The sequence below is a fragment of the Equus przewalskii genome, chromosome 17 (genome assembly GCF_037783145.1).
Source record: "Equus przewalskii isolate Varuska chromosome 17, EquPr2, whole genome shotgun sequence".
NCBI classification, from domain to species: Eukaryota; Metazoa; Chordata; class Mammalia; order Perissodactyla; family Equidae; genus Equus; species Equus przewalskii.
The window spans coordinates 3,350,909-3,363,679 of NC_091847.1; the positions used below are offsets into that span (position 1 = coordinate 3,350,909).

A 12,771-nucleotide genomic window follows, 5' to 3' on the forward strand; every position below is an offset into this window, starting at 1 on the left:
GCTTACTCAGTAAGATATAAATTAAGAGCCTGGCACCATATAACTCCAGAAATTAAGACAGATGAGCAGAGGGCAAAGGAAAGAAAAATAACAAAAGCAATTAATTTTCAGACAGCCAAGGGAGGAAAAATGGACAGGCTCTTTCCTACACTTAATCAGGAACCAAAATGAGAAACAACAAACTCTGATAGTCTCTACCTGCATTTAAAAAGTTCTCTTTAACAAATTCCTTTTTAAAAAGGCAAAACAAACATACTGTTTTCCTCTCTTTATGTTATCATCAGAATCTGAATCTTCTGCTTCTTTTATCTGTGTTTCACTTTTTTCTTCTTCCAAATCTTCTTGGTTAAAACCCTAAAGACAAGGAAAGTTAGCCAGAGTTATCACAACCTCATAACAAATGATTTTCTTCTGTATAACTGCTCTTAATTCTTTGCATTTTTAAAGTAATACATTCGCAAAGAACAAAAATTAAATAGGTACAAAACGCATACAGAAAAGAGCTCCCCCAGTCTAGCCACTAGTGTTGTTTTCTTGTGTCTCCTCCCAGAAATAGCCTACATTTATATAAGCACTTCCACACATGTATACTTCCTACTCTCCTTTATTATACAAATGACAGCACACTATACACACTGGGTACAGAATACTGTTCTGCACTTTCCACATGTAACAACAGAATCTGGAGACCAACTCATGTGGTATCAAGTATCCTCGTTCTTTTTAAGGCTTTAGACTATTTACCATGATTGCAACTCCTATTTTTTAATACATTTCCCTACTGACACAATGTATATTTGAAATTTTGAGAAATATTTGCCACACTGTCTTCCATAGAGGTTGTACCAATTAACTCTCCTTCCAGCAAAGTGTGAGGTGCATCTGTTCCCCATCTCCTCACTACTATAGCAGGTTGTCAAACGTTGATATTTGCTAATCTCTGGACTGAAAAACAAAAAGACATCTCTATCGCTCTTTTTGCATTCATTTATTATGAGGAAGGCTGGGCATTTTTTCATGTTTAAAAGCTATCTGTAATTATTTCTCTGTAAACTCTCACTATGCTATGCCCATTTTTCTGCTGAATCTCTGTCTCATTGGTATGGAAAACCTCTTTAAAAATTAGGGAAATTAGCCCTCTGAAAGTGATAGGAACTACATAATCCTCGCATTTGCACAGTTTGATTTTGGTTATAGTAAGGTTTTCCAGGCATAATCTTTCATTTTTATGTAACAAAAATGGTCAGGGGCCGGCCCCATGGCCAAGTGGTTAAGTTCCCACGCTCAGCTTTGGCGGCCCGGGGTTTTGCCAGTTCGAGTCCTGGGTGTGGACATGGCACTGCACGTCGGCCCATGGTGGGAAGGCGTCCCGCATGCCACAACTAGAAGGACCCACAACTAAAAATGCACAACTATGTACTGGGGGGCTTTGGGGAGAAAAAAGGAAAATTAAAATCTTAAAAAAAAAAACCACTCTTTAAGAAAAAAAAAAAAGGAAATGGCCTGTCTTTTCTTTATAGCTTCTTTTATGCCATATTTAGAAAGGTGTTCCAGTGGTTCACCTAGCATGCTGTTTTTCTGACTGAACTGAACCTATAACCAAGTAGATGTTAACTCTCCAAATTAGAGAAGCCTATCTCGTTCCTGTCAAATGCTGCTTAACTGAGTGTAAGCTCCATGAGGGCCACGTCCACACAACCCCTGGCATCACAGCTCTCAAATACTTGTTGAACAAACTCTTCCTCTCTGTTTGCCTAGGGTTTACTTTGTTATTTTTCTACCATCTTGAATTAGACTCTAAATTCATCCACTTTAGTTCTCTCTTCCTTTAGGAATAAAAGTACTGATTTCTTTTTTAACTCAAGAACTATTTAACAAGGAAGTTTTAAATTTCTGGGGGGCAAGGATGTTTTGTTTGCTAATTTTATTAATTTTCATTTCATTGGATTGCATTCAGAAAATATCGTCTATACTTTGTACTTTTTGCAAAAGCTTGATCTAAAATTTATATTGAAATGCAAAAAACCAAGAAAAGCCAAGACAATCTTGAAGAGTAACAAGCTTAGAAGACATAAACAACCAAAAATTAAGTTAGGTATTAACGGTACTTTTACAGACTTTGGCAAAGGCCTATGACAACTTCAACTCCATGTATACCCCCAATTTGTTAGCGCTGTCACACATTTTAATTTTCTATGTATTTTAAACCACATCAGACGTGACTTTGTTTTGCATGGTCAATACTCATTTAGACTTATTCACATACTTTTGTTGCTCTTTTTTCCTTCCTGCATCCTTGATCTTCCACCTAAGATTTTCTTTCTGCCCTTAGTATTTGCTTCAGTTGGTATATTGATAAGATGACATAAGGAGGGAATCTTCATTCCTGAAAAGTATTTTTGCTGAATATAACAGACTTCTGAGTTTGCAGTTATTGGATTCTACTGTTTTTGTTGAGAAGTCAGCTGTTAATCTAATCGTTACCTCTCTGAATGGAATCTTTTCCCCTCTGGCTGCCTGTAAGACTTCTGCGTTTTGTTTTCTTGCAATTTTACTAGGATGTATTTAGGTGTAGATTTTTTCTATTTATCCTGCTTGTAATCTGTAGAACTTCTAGAATCTATGGCTTTATGTATCATTTCTTTAAATATTGCTTCTGCTATATACACTTTCTCCCTCTCTTTGTGGGGTTCCAATTCACCATGTTAAACCTTCTCACGTATACTTTATGTTTTATTCTTTTACATTTTCCATACTAATATATCTCAATGCTTCATTCTAAATAGTTCCTTCTAACCTATATTCCAGTTCACTCATTTTCTGTTCAAATATATCTGCTGTTAAACTCATCCACAGAGTTCTTAATTTCAGTTATTACATTTTTACAGTTCCACAATTTCTACTTGGTTCTCTTCCAAATCTGCCCTTTTTAAAAATTGTTTGCTCTAACAAAATTTTTAATCTTTTATCTCCCTGAATATATATACATATTTGTAAGGCAATATCTAAAATTCCTGTTATCTAGAGCCCCTAGGTCTATTTCTACTGTTTGTTATTAAGCTTGTTTCCTCTTAATGTTCTATGATTGTGTACCATACTGTGCATTTGAAAAACTACAGAAATAATGTGAGTTCTCTGAGTATGTTACCTTTGTCCTGAAAGGATTTTTGTTTGCATATGCTGTGTCCCTGAGAGCACTAGCCAATGGATTAAGTAGGTTACTGTCAAATTAAGTCACTACTCAAATTTCTGAGACTAAGGTTCTTTATGTTGCTAGATGACTCAAAGCTGGCCTAAAATCTGAGCAAAAGCTCCTTTACTTCCAGCTCACCCGTAATCTAAGAGCCCCAAGCCAGAGCATGGGGTTTTCAGGGTCTCCTAACCTTAACAGGCCCTGACCTCTAAGTTTTGTCTCTTGAGCCTTCAGGCCGTCAATAATATAATCAGCCTCTCAGCCTGAACAGGCAAACATCGCAGAAAAAGCAGTTCTAAATGCTGAGCTTACCTCTTTAGGTTTCTCTTTTGATGGTTTTTGGCTTAGTAATTCTTTGCTATCTTGCTCCTCTGCTGATGAGCAGATTGTTAAACATTTTGTCTAGCTTTTCTAGTTGTCCTTAGCAGAAGACTGGTCCAAATTATCTAGCCTGCCATTGCTAGAATCAGAAGTCCCAAAACTAGTGTCACTCTTTCTCTTTAGCATTAGAAAGTGCCTTTCGTTCTCCCTTAATGCATTTCCTCCTTCCCTTACTTCAATTTTGCCTGTTATTTTCCTTTTATGCCTGCGTAGACCCTTTTATTTCACTTTCTGAATCCCTTTGTTCTCGATTTTTCTACTGACTACATCACAGTTGCTTACTTCTACTTATTAGAATCACCTATTAGAGAACCACTGCCATAAAAACAAAGAAAAGCATAGTCAAAGAGGAAATATTTCCAGGGCCGGCCCAATGGCATAGTGCTTAAGTTTCCAAGCTCCACTTCAGCAGCCCAGGGTTCACTGGTTCGGATCCTGGGCATGGACCTATGCACCCCTTACGAAGCCATGCTATGGCAGGTGTCCCACATATAAAGCAGAGCAAGATGGGCATGGATGTGAACTCAGGGTCAATCTTCCTCAGCAAAAAGAGGAGGACTGGCAGCGGATGTTAGCGTAGGACTAATCCTCCCGAAAAAAGAGGAAATATTTCCATCTTAATACTTACTGTAAATTCTTCTTCCTCTTCATCACCAGATTCTCCAAATATGTCTGCAATAAGATTTCTGGAAGATAATATAAAAAAATTTCATCTGCTTTCTTTTTATTTGCAGAGGGACCATAAAATATTTTTCTAACAGTATACAATTTACTTATAGTAAAAATGTACAGATCTCAAGAGTCCACTTCAATGGGTTTTGACAAAAGTACACATTCATGTAACACTACCCTAATCAAGATACAGAACAACTCTCTCTCCCCAGAAAGTTTCCCTGTGGCCGTTTCTGGTCAGCCCCCGACATCAACATTCTACACCTAATCAGCACTCTGATTTCCATCACCAGATTAGCTTTGCCTGTTCTTGAACTTCACATACATGGGATCAGACAATACGTCCTCTTTCCTTCCTTCACTTAAGATAGTATTTTTGAGATTCACCTGTGTTGTAGTGTACAGCAACAGTTCAGGGACCAAAATCCTGAATCCCTCTAAGCTGTGCAATCGGGCAGGATATACTGTATTACACTTCAACATGAAATCTTAATATAAATCTAAAACTTAAAAGACAAACCCCTCTCTACCACTTTCTAGGAAATCTTGAAAACTCATGTTATACTGTCACTTACTCTTCTTCATTCCCTGACTCACTATCACTCCCAAACAGATCCTTCTCTTCATTTTTCTTATCAGATAATTCTTCTTTCCCTGCTTCTTCTTCACTGTCAGATGCTACAGTCTTCTCTCTTTTGCCTGATTTGTCTGATATAACATCACTGTCAGAGTCATCTGCATCAGAGACAACACGACTCTTCTTCGCTGCTGCTGAAAAAGAAAATTACCGTCAATCTTATCCCATCATGGTCATCGTACTGCTAAGTACAACAGGTACTCTAAAATGGCAGCACACGGCAACAATCAAAGGTCTCCTGACACACAGTTTAGGATAAAAAATTAACTAAAAGATTCATTCAGAGTCATCTTATAATTATTTGTTGTTGTTTACAAAAAGTGGCCATAAGACAAAGAATGAAATCAACAGAAAAGCAGGCATCAACAGCTAGCTTTCCCTTTGAGGAAGTGAGAAAATAAGATGAGACTGATGTGCAGGACTAGGATCCCTTCTATGCTGCCTAGTATTAAGCAGAACTAAAAAGGCCTGGACATTGTTTTGTGGGATCCCCATGGCTCCCTGACTGTCCATGGTCAGGTTGGAATTTCTCATCTCCCTTAGTAAACCGACAGATGTGTGGTGCTCTTTCCTTGTATAACAACCGTCAGGTTATAAGGGAATATGTCTTTTCCAAAAAAGATAAGTTTCATAAAAAAGGTAATCAAGTAGTAAAGACTGGAATACTCTGCAGAGGCATGAAGTCTCTAAGTAGAGCCCCTTGATAACTTCCTTGAATTTGGGTACTCAGTCATGTTTAACAGATGGAGAGAGGTACCTGTGGGAGCTCAGTCACTGTCTGGATGGGATCTAGTGCATTAGCTGTCAAAGACTCACAGCTAACTCTGGATACGACTGCGTTTTCATGGAAACATATTTCTTTGAAACATTACCCTTTCTAGTTAAAAAAACCAAAAACACACTGTTTCATATTCCCATTGAAACTCAGTCAAGTTTATCATTTTGAGGAAGTCAGAACTTAACAAATGCTGCTGGAACAACTCAAAGTAAATTTAATACTAAGATTAGCTTTTGAAAACCAGGGCAAACCAGTAATATTTTAGAACATCAAGTTGAATGAGAGAGTACAGATACAACAGTCCAGAAAAAGAAACAATACTTCATAGTTGTAAGCTTAGACAGTAAGTAAAGCTACCTATACACAGCCCCAAATACTTCCTTACTTGCTTTCTCTTCATCTTCACTATCAGAAAGCACAGCAGCTTTTCGCTTTGCTACTTTCTCTTCCTCCCCCTCTTTTTCTTCATCTTCATCACTGTCCATTTTTGGCCTTTTGGGTTCTTCCTCCTCGCTGTCAGAACTGTGAAAACTTTTCCTGTCTATATGGCTATCTGAATGAAAGGAGTCATTTTGCATTTCTGCGTCCTCTCCCTTATTCTCCCCATCGCTATCATCTTCCGACTCTGGCTTCTGTTTGCGTCTGGCGGCATCCTCAGGTTCCGAATCACTGGCAGGCCCCTTCTGAGGCTCCTCACTCTCAGAGTCACTGACTCGGGGTTTAGGGAGCTCCTCGTTTTCAGAATCACTAGCCTGGTTCCTTGGGGGGTCCTCACTTTCTGAATCACTAATTCGGGGTTTGGGAAGCTCGTCATTTTCTGAGTCGCTGGCTTGGTGCCTTGGGGGGTCCTCACTTTCTGAGTCACTGACACGGGGTTTGGGAAGCTCGTCATTTTCAGAGTCACTAGCTTGGTGTCTTGGTGGGCCCTCACTTTCTGAGTCACTCACACGCGGTTTGGGAAGCTCCTCATTTTCAGAGTCACTGGCTTGAGTCCTCTGAGGCTCCTCACTTTCAGAGTCACTGACCCGAGGTTTAGGAAGCTCCTCACTTTCCGAGTCACTAATTTGCGGTTTGGGAAGCTCCTCATTTTCGGAGTCACTGGCTCGGTGCCTTGCGGGTTCTTCACTCTCAGAGTCACTGACTTGAGGTTTTAGAGCATCCTCTGTTTCAGAGTCACTGGCAGGACTTTTTGGGAGCTCCTCAATCTCGGAATCACTGGCAGGATGCTTTCTAACACCTTCATTTTCGGAGTCACTTGCATGCCCATTAAGAAGTTCCTCATTTTCAGAGTCACTAACAGGTAATTTCCTGGTTTCCTCACTCTCAGAGTCACTCCCTTGGTGAGTGACATCCTCATTTTCAGAATCACTTGCAGGAGGCTCTGCATGCTCTTCAGATTCAGAGTCACTGTCTTTTTGTCTTTGAAGCTCCTCACTTTCAGAGTCACTAGCATTAAGATTTGAGGGGTCATCATTCTCAGAGTCTGTCACATGATGTCTTTTGTTGAGGCCATCTTCTCGATCACTAGGTTCATTCTGAAAAATCAAGGGAGAAAAGATTAGGAAAGTGCAAAAAAATTTTGGTGGTGAAATGTTAAAAATCGTCAACATTTTAAAATGTAACTATGCAAACTTAAACATAGAACTCTTGTCCTATACCTATACAGAAACATCCCACTTTAAAGAGGGTCGTCTATTTACGAAATGGCTAACATGGTCTGAATCCCAAAACTGAGAAAGATAACCAGTCTTCACCAAATCTGTGAAGTACACCCCCAGATTACTAGAAAGGAGACATACTCTGAAGAGCTAAATTAAAAAAAAAGCCTAACATTCTCAAAATCATTCTAGCTACTAGATCTATTTTTCAAAGAAATATAAATAAACATGTACCCAAATTCTTTTAAAAGGAGCACTCTTGGGTTTTAAAGGTTAAAATTATTTTAAGGGAAAGAACTACAAAACTTTACGTAAAGAACCATATTATTTATAGGGCACATTCTTTCAAGCAAATCTAAACAAACCAGGAGAGCAGTTAATATTACTAAGGACCTAATAAGAGGCAAATATCATGCTAAGCTCTCTCCTGTTGGGTGGTGCATTTCCTCCTCACAACAGTGCATTTCCTAAGAAAACTGAGGCTTGGAGCAGTCTTGGTGATACGTACAGTAACTGTGGTACAGAAGTCTCAGTTTCAGGGAAAACACGACTAATTAACCACACTAACACGTGACGCTACATGAAGGAATCTGAAAGCACATGCTCTAGAGGACAAACTTGATCTGTGCGCGTTATAGCTATGTTTCTAAAAATGCAGAGGAAAACATACACAATTAAACATACCAAAATACTAATAAGTAGGATCTGGGGAGTTTTTCCCCACCTGGCATCTGAACTTTCAATAACATGGTGATTAATATTCTGGTTTAAAAAGTGAAAGTATTTCTGTGTCTGAGTTTTCCCCCTTAAAAATTTACTGAGCCAAATATTTCTCCTCGGAATATATGACAGACATATCTGAACTTACCACAGATAATTTTCAAGGAGCAAAGAGTCTTTAATAATCTACATGCCCACCATCATGTTATGAAAATAATTAAGTGATTAAGAGAATTCAGTGACAAGATATATGGCATGAAAATGTTTCACCAAACTCATAAGTTAACTTGTCTCAGGCTCATTTAAAGAAGATTAAGTATGCTGTGTCTACAGCGTCAAAAAATTATAAAATAAACTTACAAAGCAAAAGTCTGAGGAGTTGTTTTCCTCCATATTTTATTACCATCTTGATAGCACCGAGTTCCAGAGAAACAGTAATTGTTATACATATTCATTCAAATATAACATGCTCAGGAAACTTTCTAAAATCATAAACTTTTCAAATTTCCCACAGGCATTTTTCCTACATTCTCACTGGGAACTCAGCAGACACTGGATTCCTTGTCAGTTATACATCTTATTATGCCACTGAAACCAGCATTTATCTACTAAATGTGATATTAGGACAAGAGAAATAACAGAGAATCTTGCAATACAGTACAATACTCCATATACTGCTAAAGGTTTACTTTGAACCATACTCAATACTTTAATTTTTATATTTTAAAAGAATGTAAATGAATCTAAGCCCTAAGAAGGCATGCATTTTTTGATCTGTTGTCTTCATTCAGGTATCTTCAGAGCACAGAAAGGTGCCTGGTACATCACACAGACTCACAATAAAGAATTCGTTGAATGAACAATAAAGGAGTTAAGTGGGAATAATTTAAAGTGAGGAATAATTAATTCAACAAGCATCTCTTTAATGTCTACTATGTGCAAGGTGCTAGGAATCAAAGCTGAACACATCTCAGTGCCTCACCTTAACAAGCTGTTGTCTAATGAGCCAACCAAAACAACAACATAGTGCAATAAGGACTATTATGAAGGTAGGCATGATGTTTTGAAAGCCTACAGGAAGTGATCTTTATGAGACTGAGCCATAAAAGGTATATAAACAAAGGTATTTGCCATTAGTTTGTGATGACTGAGTTAAGAAGTTAACTAGATTATTGGGGGTGGGGGCAGGGGGGAGGAGAACAGGACACACGATGACACACAAGTACCAGCAGAGACAACTAAAGCAGGAGGCAACAGAGAAAATTGTAACCGGCTTTTGGAATGCTTTCCACAACATACCATGACATAACGAAGAGCATGTTCATATGTGACAATTTATTTTAGCTGCAACAACAGAAACCACCTCTGGCTAGCTCCAGAAAAAAGAACAATCTTCTGAGCATCAAAGTGGGATGAATGACCAAAGAAAGACTCAGGAAGGGTAGGCACCAAGGCAGCTCAGAGAGCTTAGAAAAGGGAACTCAAGGACCTTTTCACTAGAGCACTGTCATAACAAGACTCAGCTTTAACCATGCTAAACTTAAGTGTCTAGGATCTAAATTTTAAGTTCCCAGGAGAGACGGATCTAGCTGGCCAAAATACCAGATGTTGTAACTCGGTGACTCAACAGGTTACAGCCAGAGCAGGGGCACAGCACTGGGAGCCACTCCCAAAGAAAGAAGAGATTCCGTGAACTGGGCAGTCATCCCAAAACTTATCTGCTACACTCTGCCCTGCGTTTCCTGACACGTGGTGTATGCATTCAGACCACCATTATAAGGACATTACATACAATAACCATCGTAAAGTTAGGAGTTCCCATCAGTTTTTGAGGAATTTTTAGACTGATTTCAGCAATTAATTTAAGTTGCAAACTTAAAAAAAAACAAAACACATTTTCTTAAATTCAGATATGAGTACAACAAATCACCAGTAGGAACTGCCATTTAAATGTCATTTTCTTAATAATGTAAAAAATTTCCTCACTGTAACTGTCAGAGAAATTGAGCACTCTGAGCCTCCTAGCTCCACAATGCCTCACACCCTCTGCTTACAATTGTTCACCTTGTAACTACTAGTTACCCATACTGAACCATCATGGTAGTTCATCTCTGCATACAAATAGGAATCCCACTCCTTATGGGCCAGGGCCACAATATACATGCACAGAGATAATTAACATTTTAAAATTACAAAGTAAATAAAACTACCAGAAGGCAAAAGTCAATTTGTAAATTTCAAAGTAGTACACGAATGTCAAATAGAAATCCTCACAAAAAAATCAAACAACTCAGGACACTTGTTTCTTCCCTATCCATTAGAAGAGTCAAACTCCAAGCTGTTGAACTTGCACACTTACCTACCATTATAAATTGGTAAAACACACATAGTAAATTCCACGAGGAAATATCTATAGGAGCATTTTCAAAAACCTGCACCTTAGTTCCAGAAGATATATTTGACATCCTCATCTCGGAGTCTGTCAAGTACATATCTTAATTAGGAAATAAAGGAATCTGAGAAGCCCAGGCATTAACCTACACAACACTGTGAATGCAGTGCAGCTCATGGAGTGCAGCAAGGCTGTGACTTTGAGAGCCCAATTCACAGGAGGCACACACACGATAAAATGAAGCTACGTACCAGAGTGACCTTTGTCTGTCAAAAGCTCACTGATCGTAGACTCAGTCAAAAACAAAAGCACTTCTGATGATTACTGGCAAAAGAAAATTCTACACAAAGCTTAAGAGTTTACAATAATGAGGCAAACTGCTGCCCACCTCTCCAGACTCATTTCTGTCCTCTCACCAACATCAACCCTATGCACAGCACCAGCAGTTTCCAAACCAGTATGCGTAAGAATCATTTGGTGAATTCTTCCACCAAGAGTGAAAAAACATACTGATTTTTGTGCTTCTCACCTCCACATGTTAATCCAGTAAGTCTAGGGAAGGGGTCAAAGAATCTACATTCTACATTTTGATATCTAATCCAAGGGACTCTAGGCTGCAGGTTAAAATTCTCCTGCAGACAAATGGAACCACTGACTTCATTATGTCACCTCCATGCCTTTATAAATGTTGTTCCCTCTGCCTAGAATATCCTTCCCCCACCATGTCCTTTTCATACCTCAAAACTGGACAAAAATACCCCCTTCCTGAACTTCTTCCCTCTAGCTAGAATGGACTTTTTGCAACATAAGAACATGGACATCAGTGTCAGAAAGATATGGGACCCAAACCGTAGCTCGGCCACTTTCTACTGTGTAATCTAAGAGGAATCTTCTTAACTTCTCAAAGCATCAATGTCCTCAATCTGATGGAGTTAGGAAGAGTATCTATACCTTAGAGGGCTAGTCTGAGGATCAAATGCATGTAAAGTAGTTAGCACAGTGCCTGTGAGCACTCAACAAACGTTATCAACCATTCATAATGAAGTATCTTGTTAATTATTAATTATGAAGCACTCCCCCTTCAAGACGTGGCTCAAATATGTCATCTGTGAAGGGTGAGCTGGTCAATCATTCCTTCCTACATACCCCCATAGCATCTTGTACCTCCACCTCACTGAAAGGTGACTGTTTACCCATTTTCTCTTCATCAGAGACCAGTTTTTAAAAATGTTATCTTTTACCTTCAGTATACAGAAGACACTCAAAATAAATTCACCAAAACGAAACAGAAATTCCATAAGACAACTGCTTAAGAGAAAGGAACCAATGCAAAATAATATTTTTCTCTTGAATTTGGTAGATTTAAAGACAATTTGGTGGACTTAAAGACAAAGGCAGAAGCCTAACACAAAGAAAGGAAAGCACAGATGGAATCCAAAGAACTGGTGAGAAATAGGGCAAACAAGGAAAGAATGGCCAAAAAGAATTCTCTAGCTAATTTGAAGTACTCCCCCTGGGAATGCTTTCATTATATTAGTACAAGCTCTCTGTGGAAAGAGCCAAACGACAGGAGACTGCCATCTTTACTCAATTCAAAGTGACACTGGAGCTAATGGGGCCGACATCAACCTCAACAGCAGACGGATGGTTAGGCCCACTACACTTTGCCCACAGTCAGAATAACAATGAGAGGTTAGGCTCCATTTCCAAACAACCTCTTCCTCAACAGTCCCGTACACTATTTTTTTCTGTGAGACCCTCAGGAGGGGAACACTCTACTTTTCTATGCAGATGAAATCTACAGGTTCTGGATTTTAAATACATATATCCTTCAATATAGTTTCCATGGAACAGAAACCAGCTGACTACAACCCACATAACAAATCTCATGCTGTTCAAGAGAATATTCAAGTAAAAACAACAAAGATTAGAATTCCAACTAGTTATATAACTAGGTCACATTTGTGCTCAAACTGCTTTACTAAAAAATCATGTTTTCAGTGATGACTATTCAAAAAGATTTTTAAAATCTTTTCCCCTTTCCTTATCTGTCCTACCACAAAAGGTGTATGAAGAGTCTGAGTTCCCAAGTGCTCTACAGAGAACAACTATACTTGATGAAAATCCCACTGATGTTTACATCCTGCTTAGGAACCTAGTCAAAAAGATGTCAGTACCCTAAAAACAAATAATTTAAATATGTAATCAAGTTATTACTGCAATTGCTTATATATGGATTTCTTTTAAAGACCAAGCCTAAGCTCAAGAACACTACTTTTACATTTTATTTCAGGGCCCAGCCTAGTGGCACAACGGTTAAGTCTGCACATTCCGCTTCGG

General features: G+C 38.6%; 1 protein-coding gene across 17 annotated transcripts in view; it reads right to left on the minus strand.

Annotated features, from left to right (window-relative positions):
* Positions 1-12,771, minus strand: part of IWS1 (interacts with SUPT6H, CTD assembly factor 1) — a 58,674-nt gene that overhangs the window by 17,583 nt on the left and 28,320 nt on the right. For 9 of the 17 annotated variants that reach the window (XR_011528328.1, XR_011528326.1, XR_011528327.1 and 6 more), the window contains exons 3-6: positions 6,047-7,196; positions 4,822-5,017; positions 4,203-4,260; positions 257-354 (exon numbers count right to left, since the gene is read on the minus strand). Coding sequence is in view for 12 of the 17 variants with exons in the window: in XM_070579562.1 (XP_070435663.1) it covers positions 257-354; positions 4,203-4,260; positions 4,822-5,017; positions 6,047-7,196 (1,502 nt within the window). In the remaining 5 variants the exon portion in view is untranslated. The remainder of the gene's footprint in view (positions 1-256; positions 355-4,202; positions 4,261-4,821; positions 5,018-6,046; positions 7,197-12,771) is intronic. The other 8 variants (XR_011528330.1, XR_011528329.1, XM_070579566.1 and 5 more) reach the window with 1 other exon arrangement.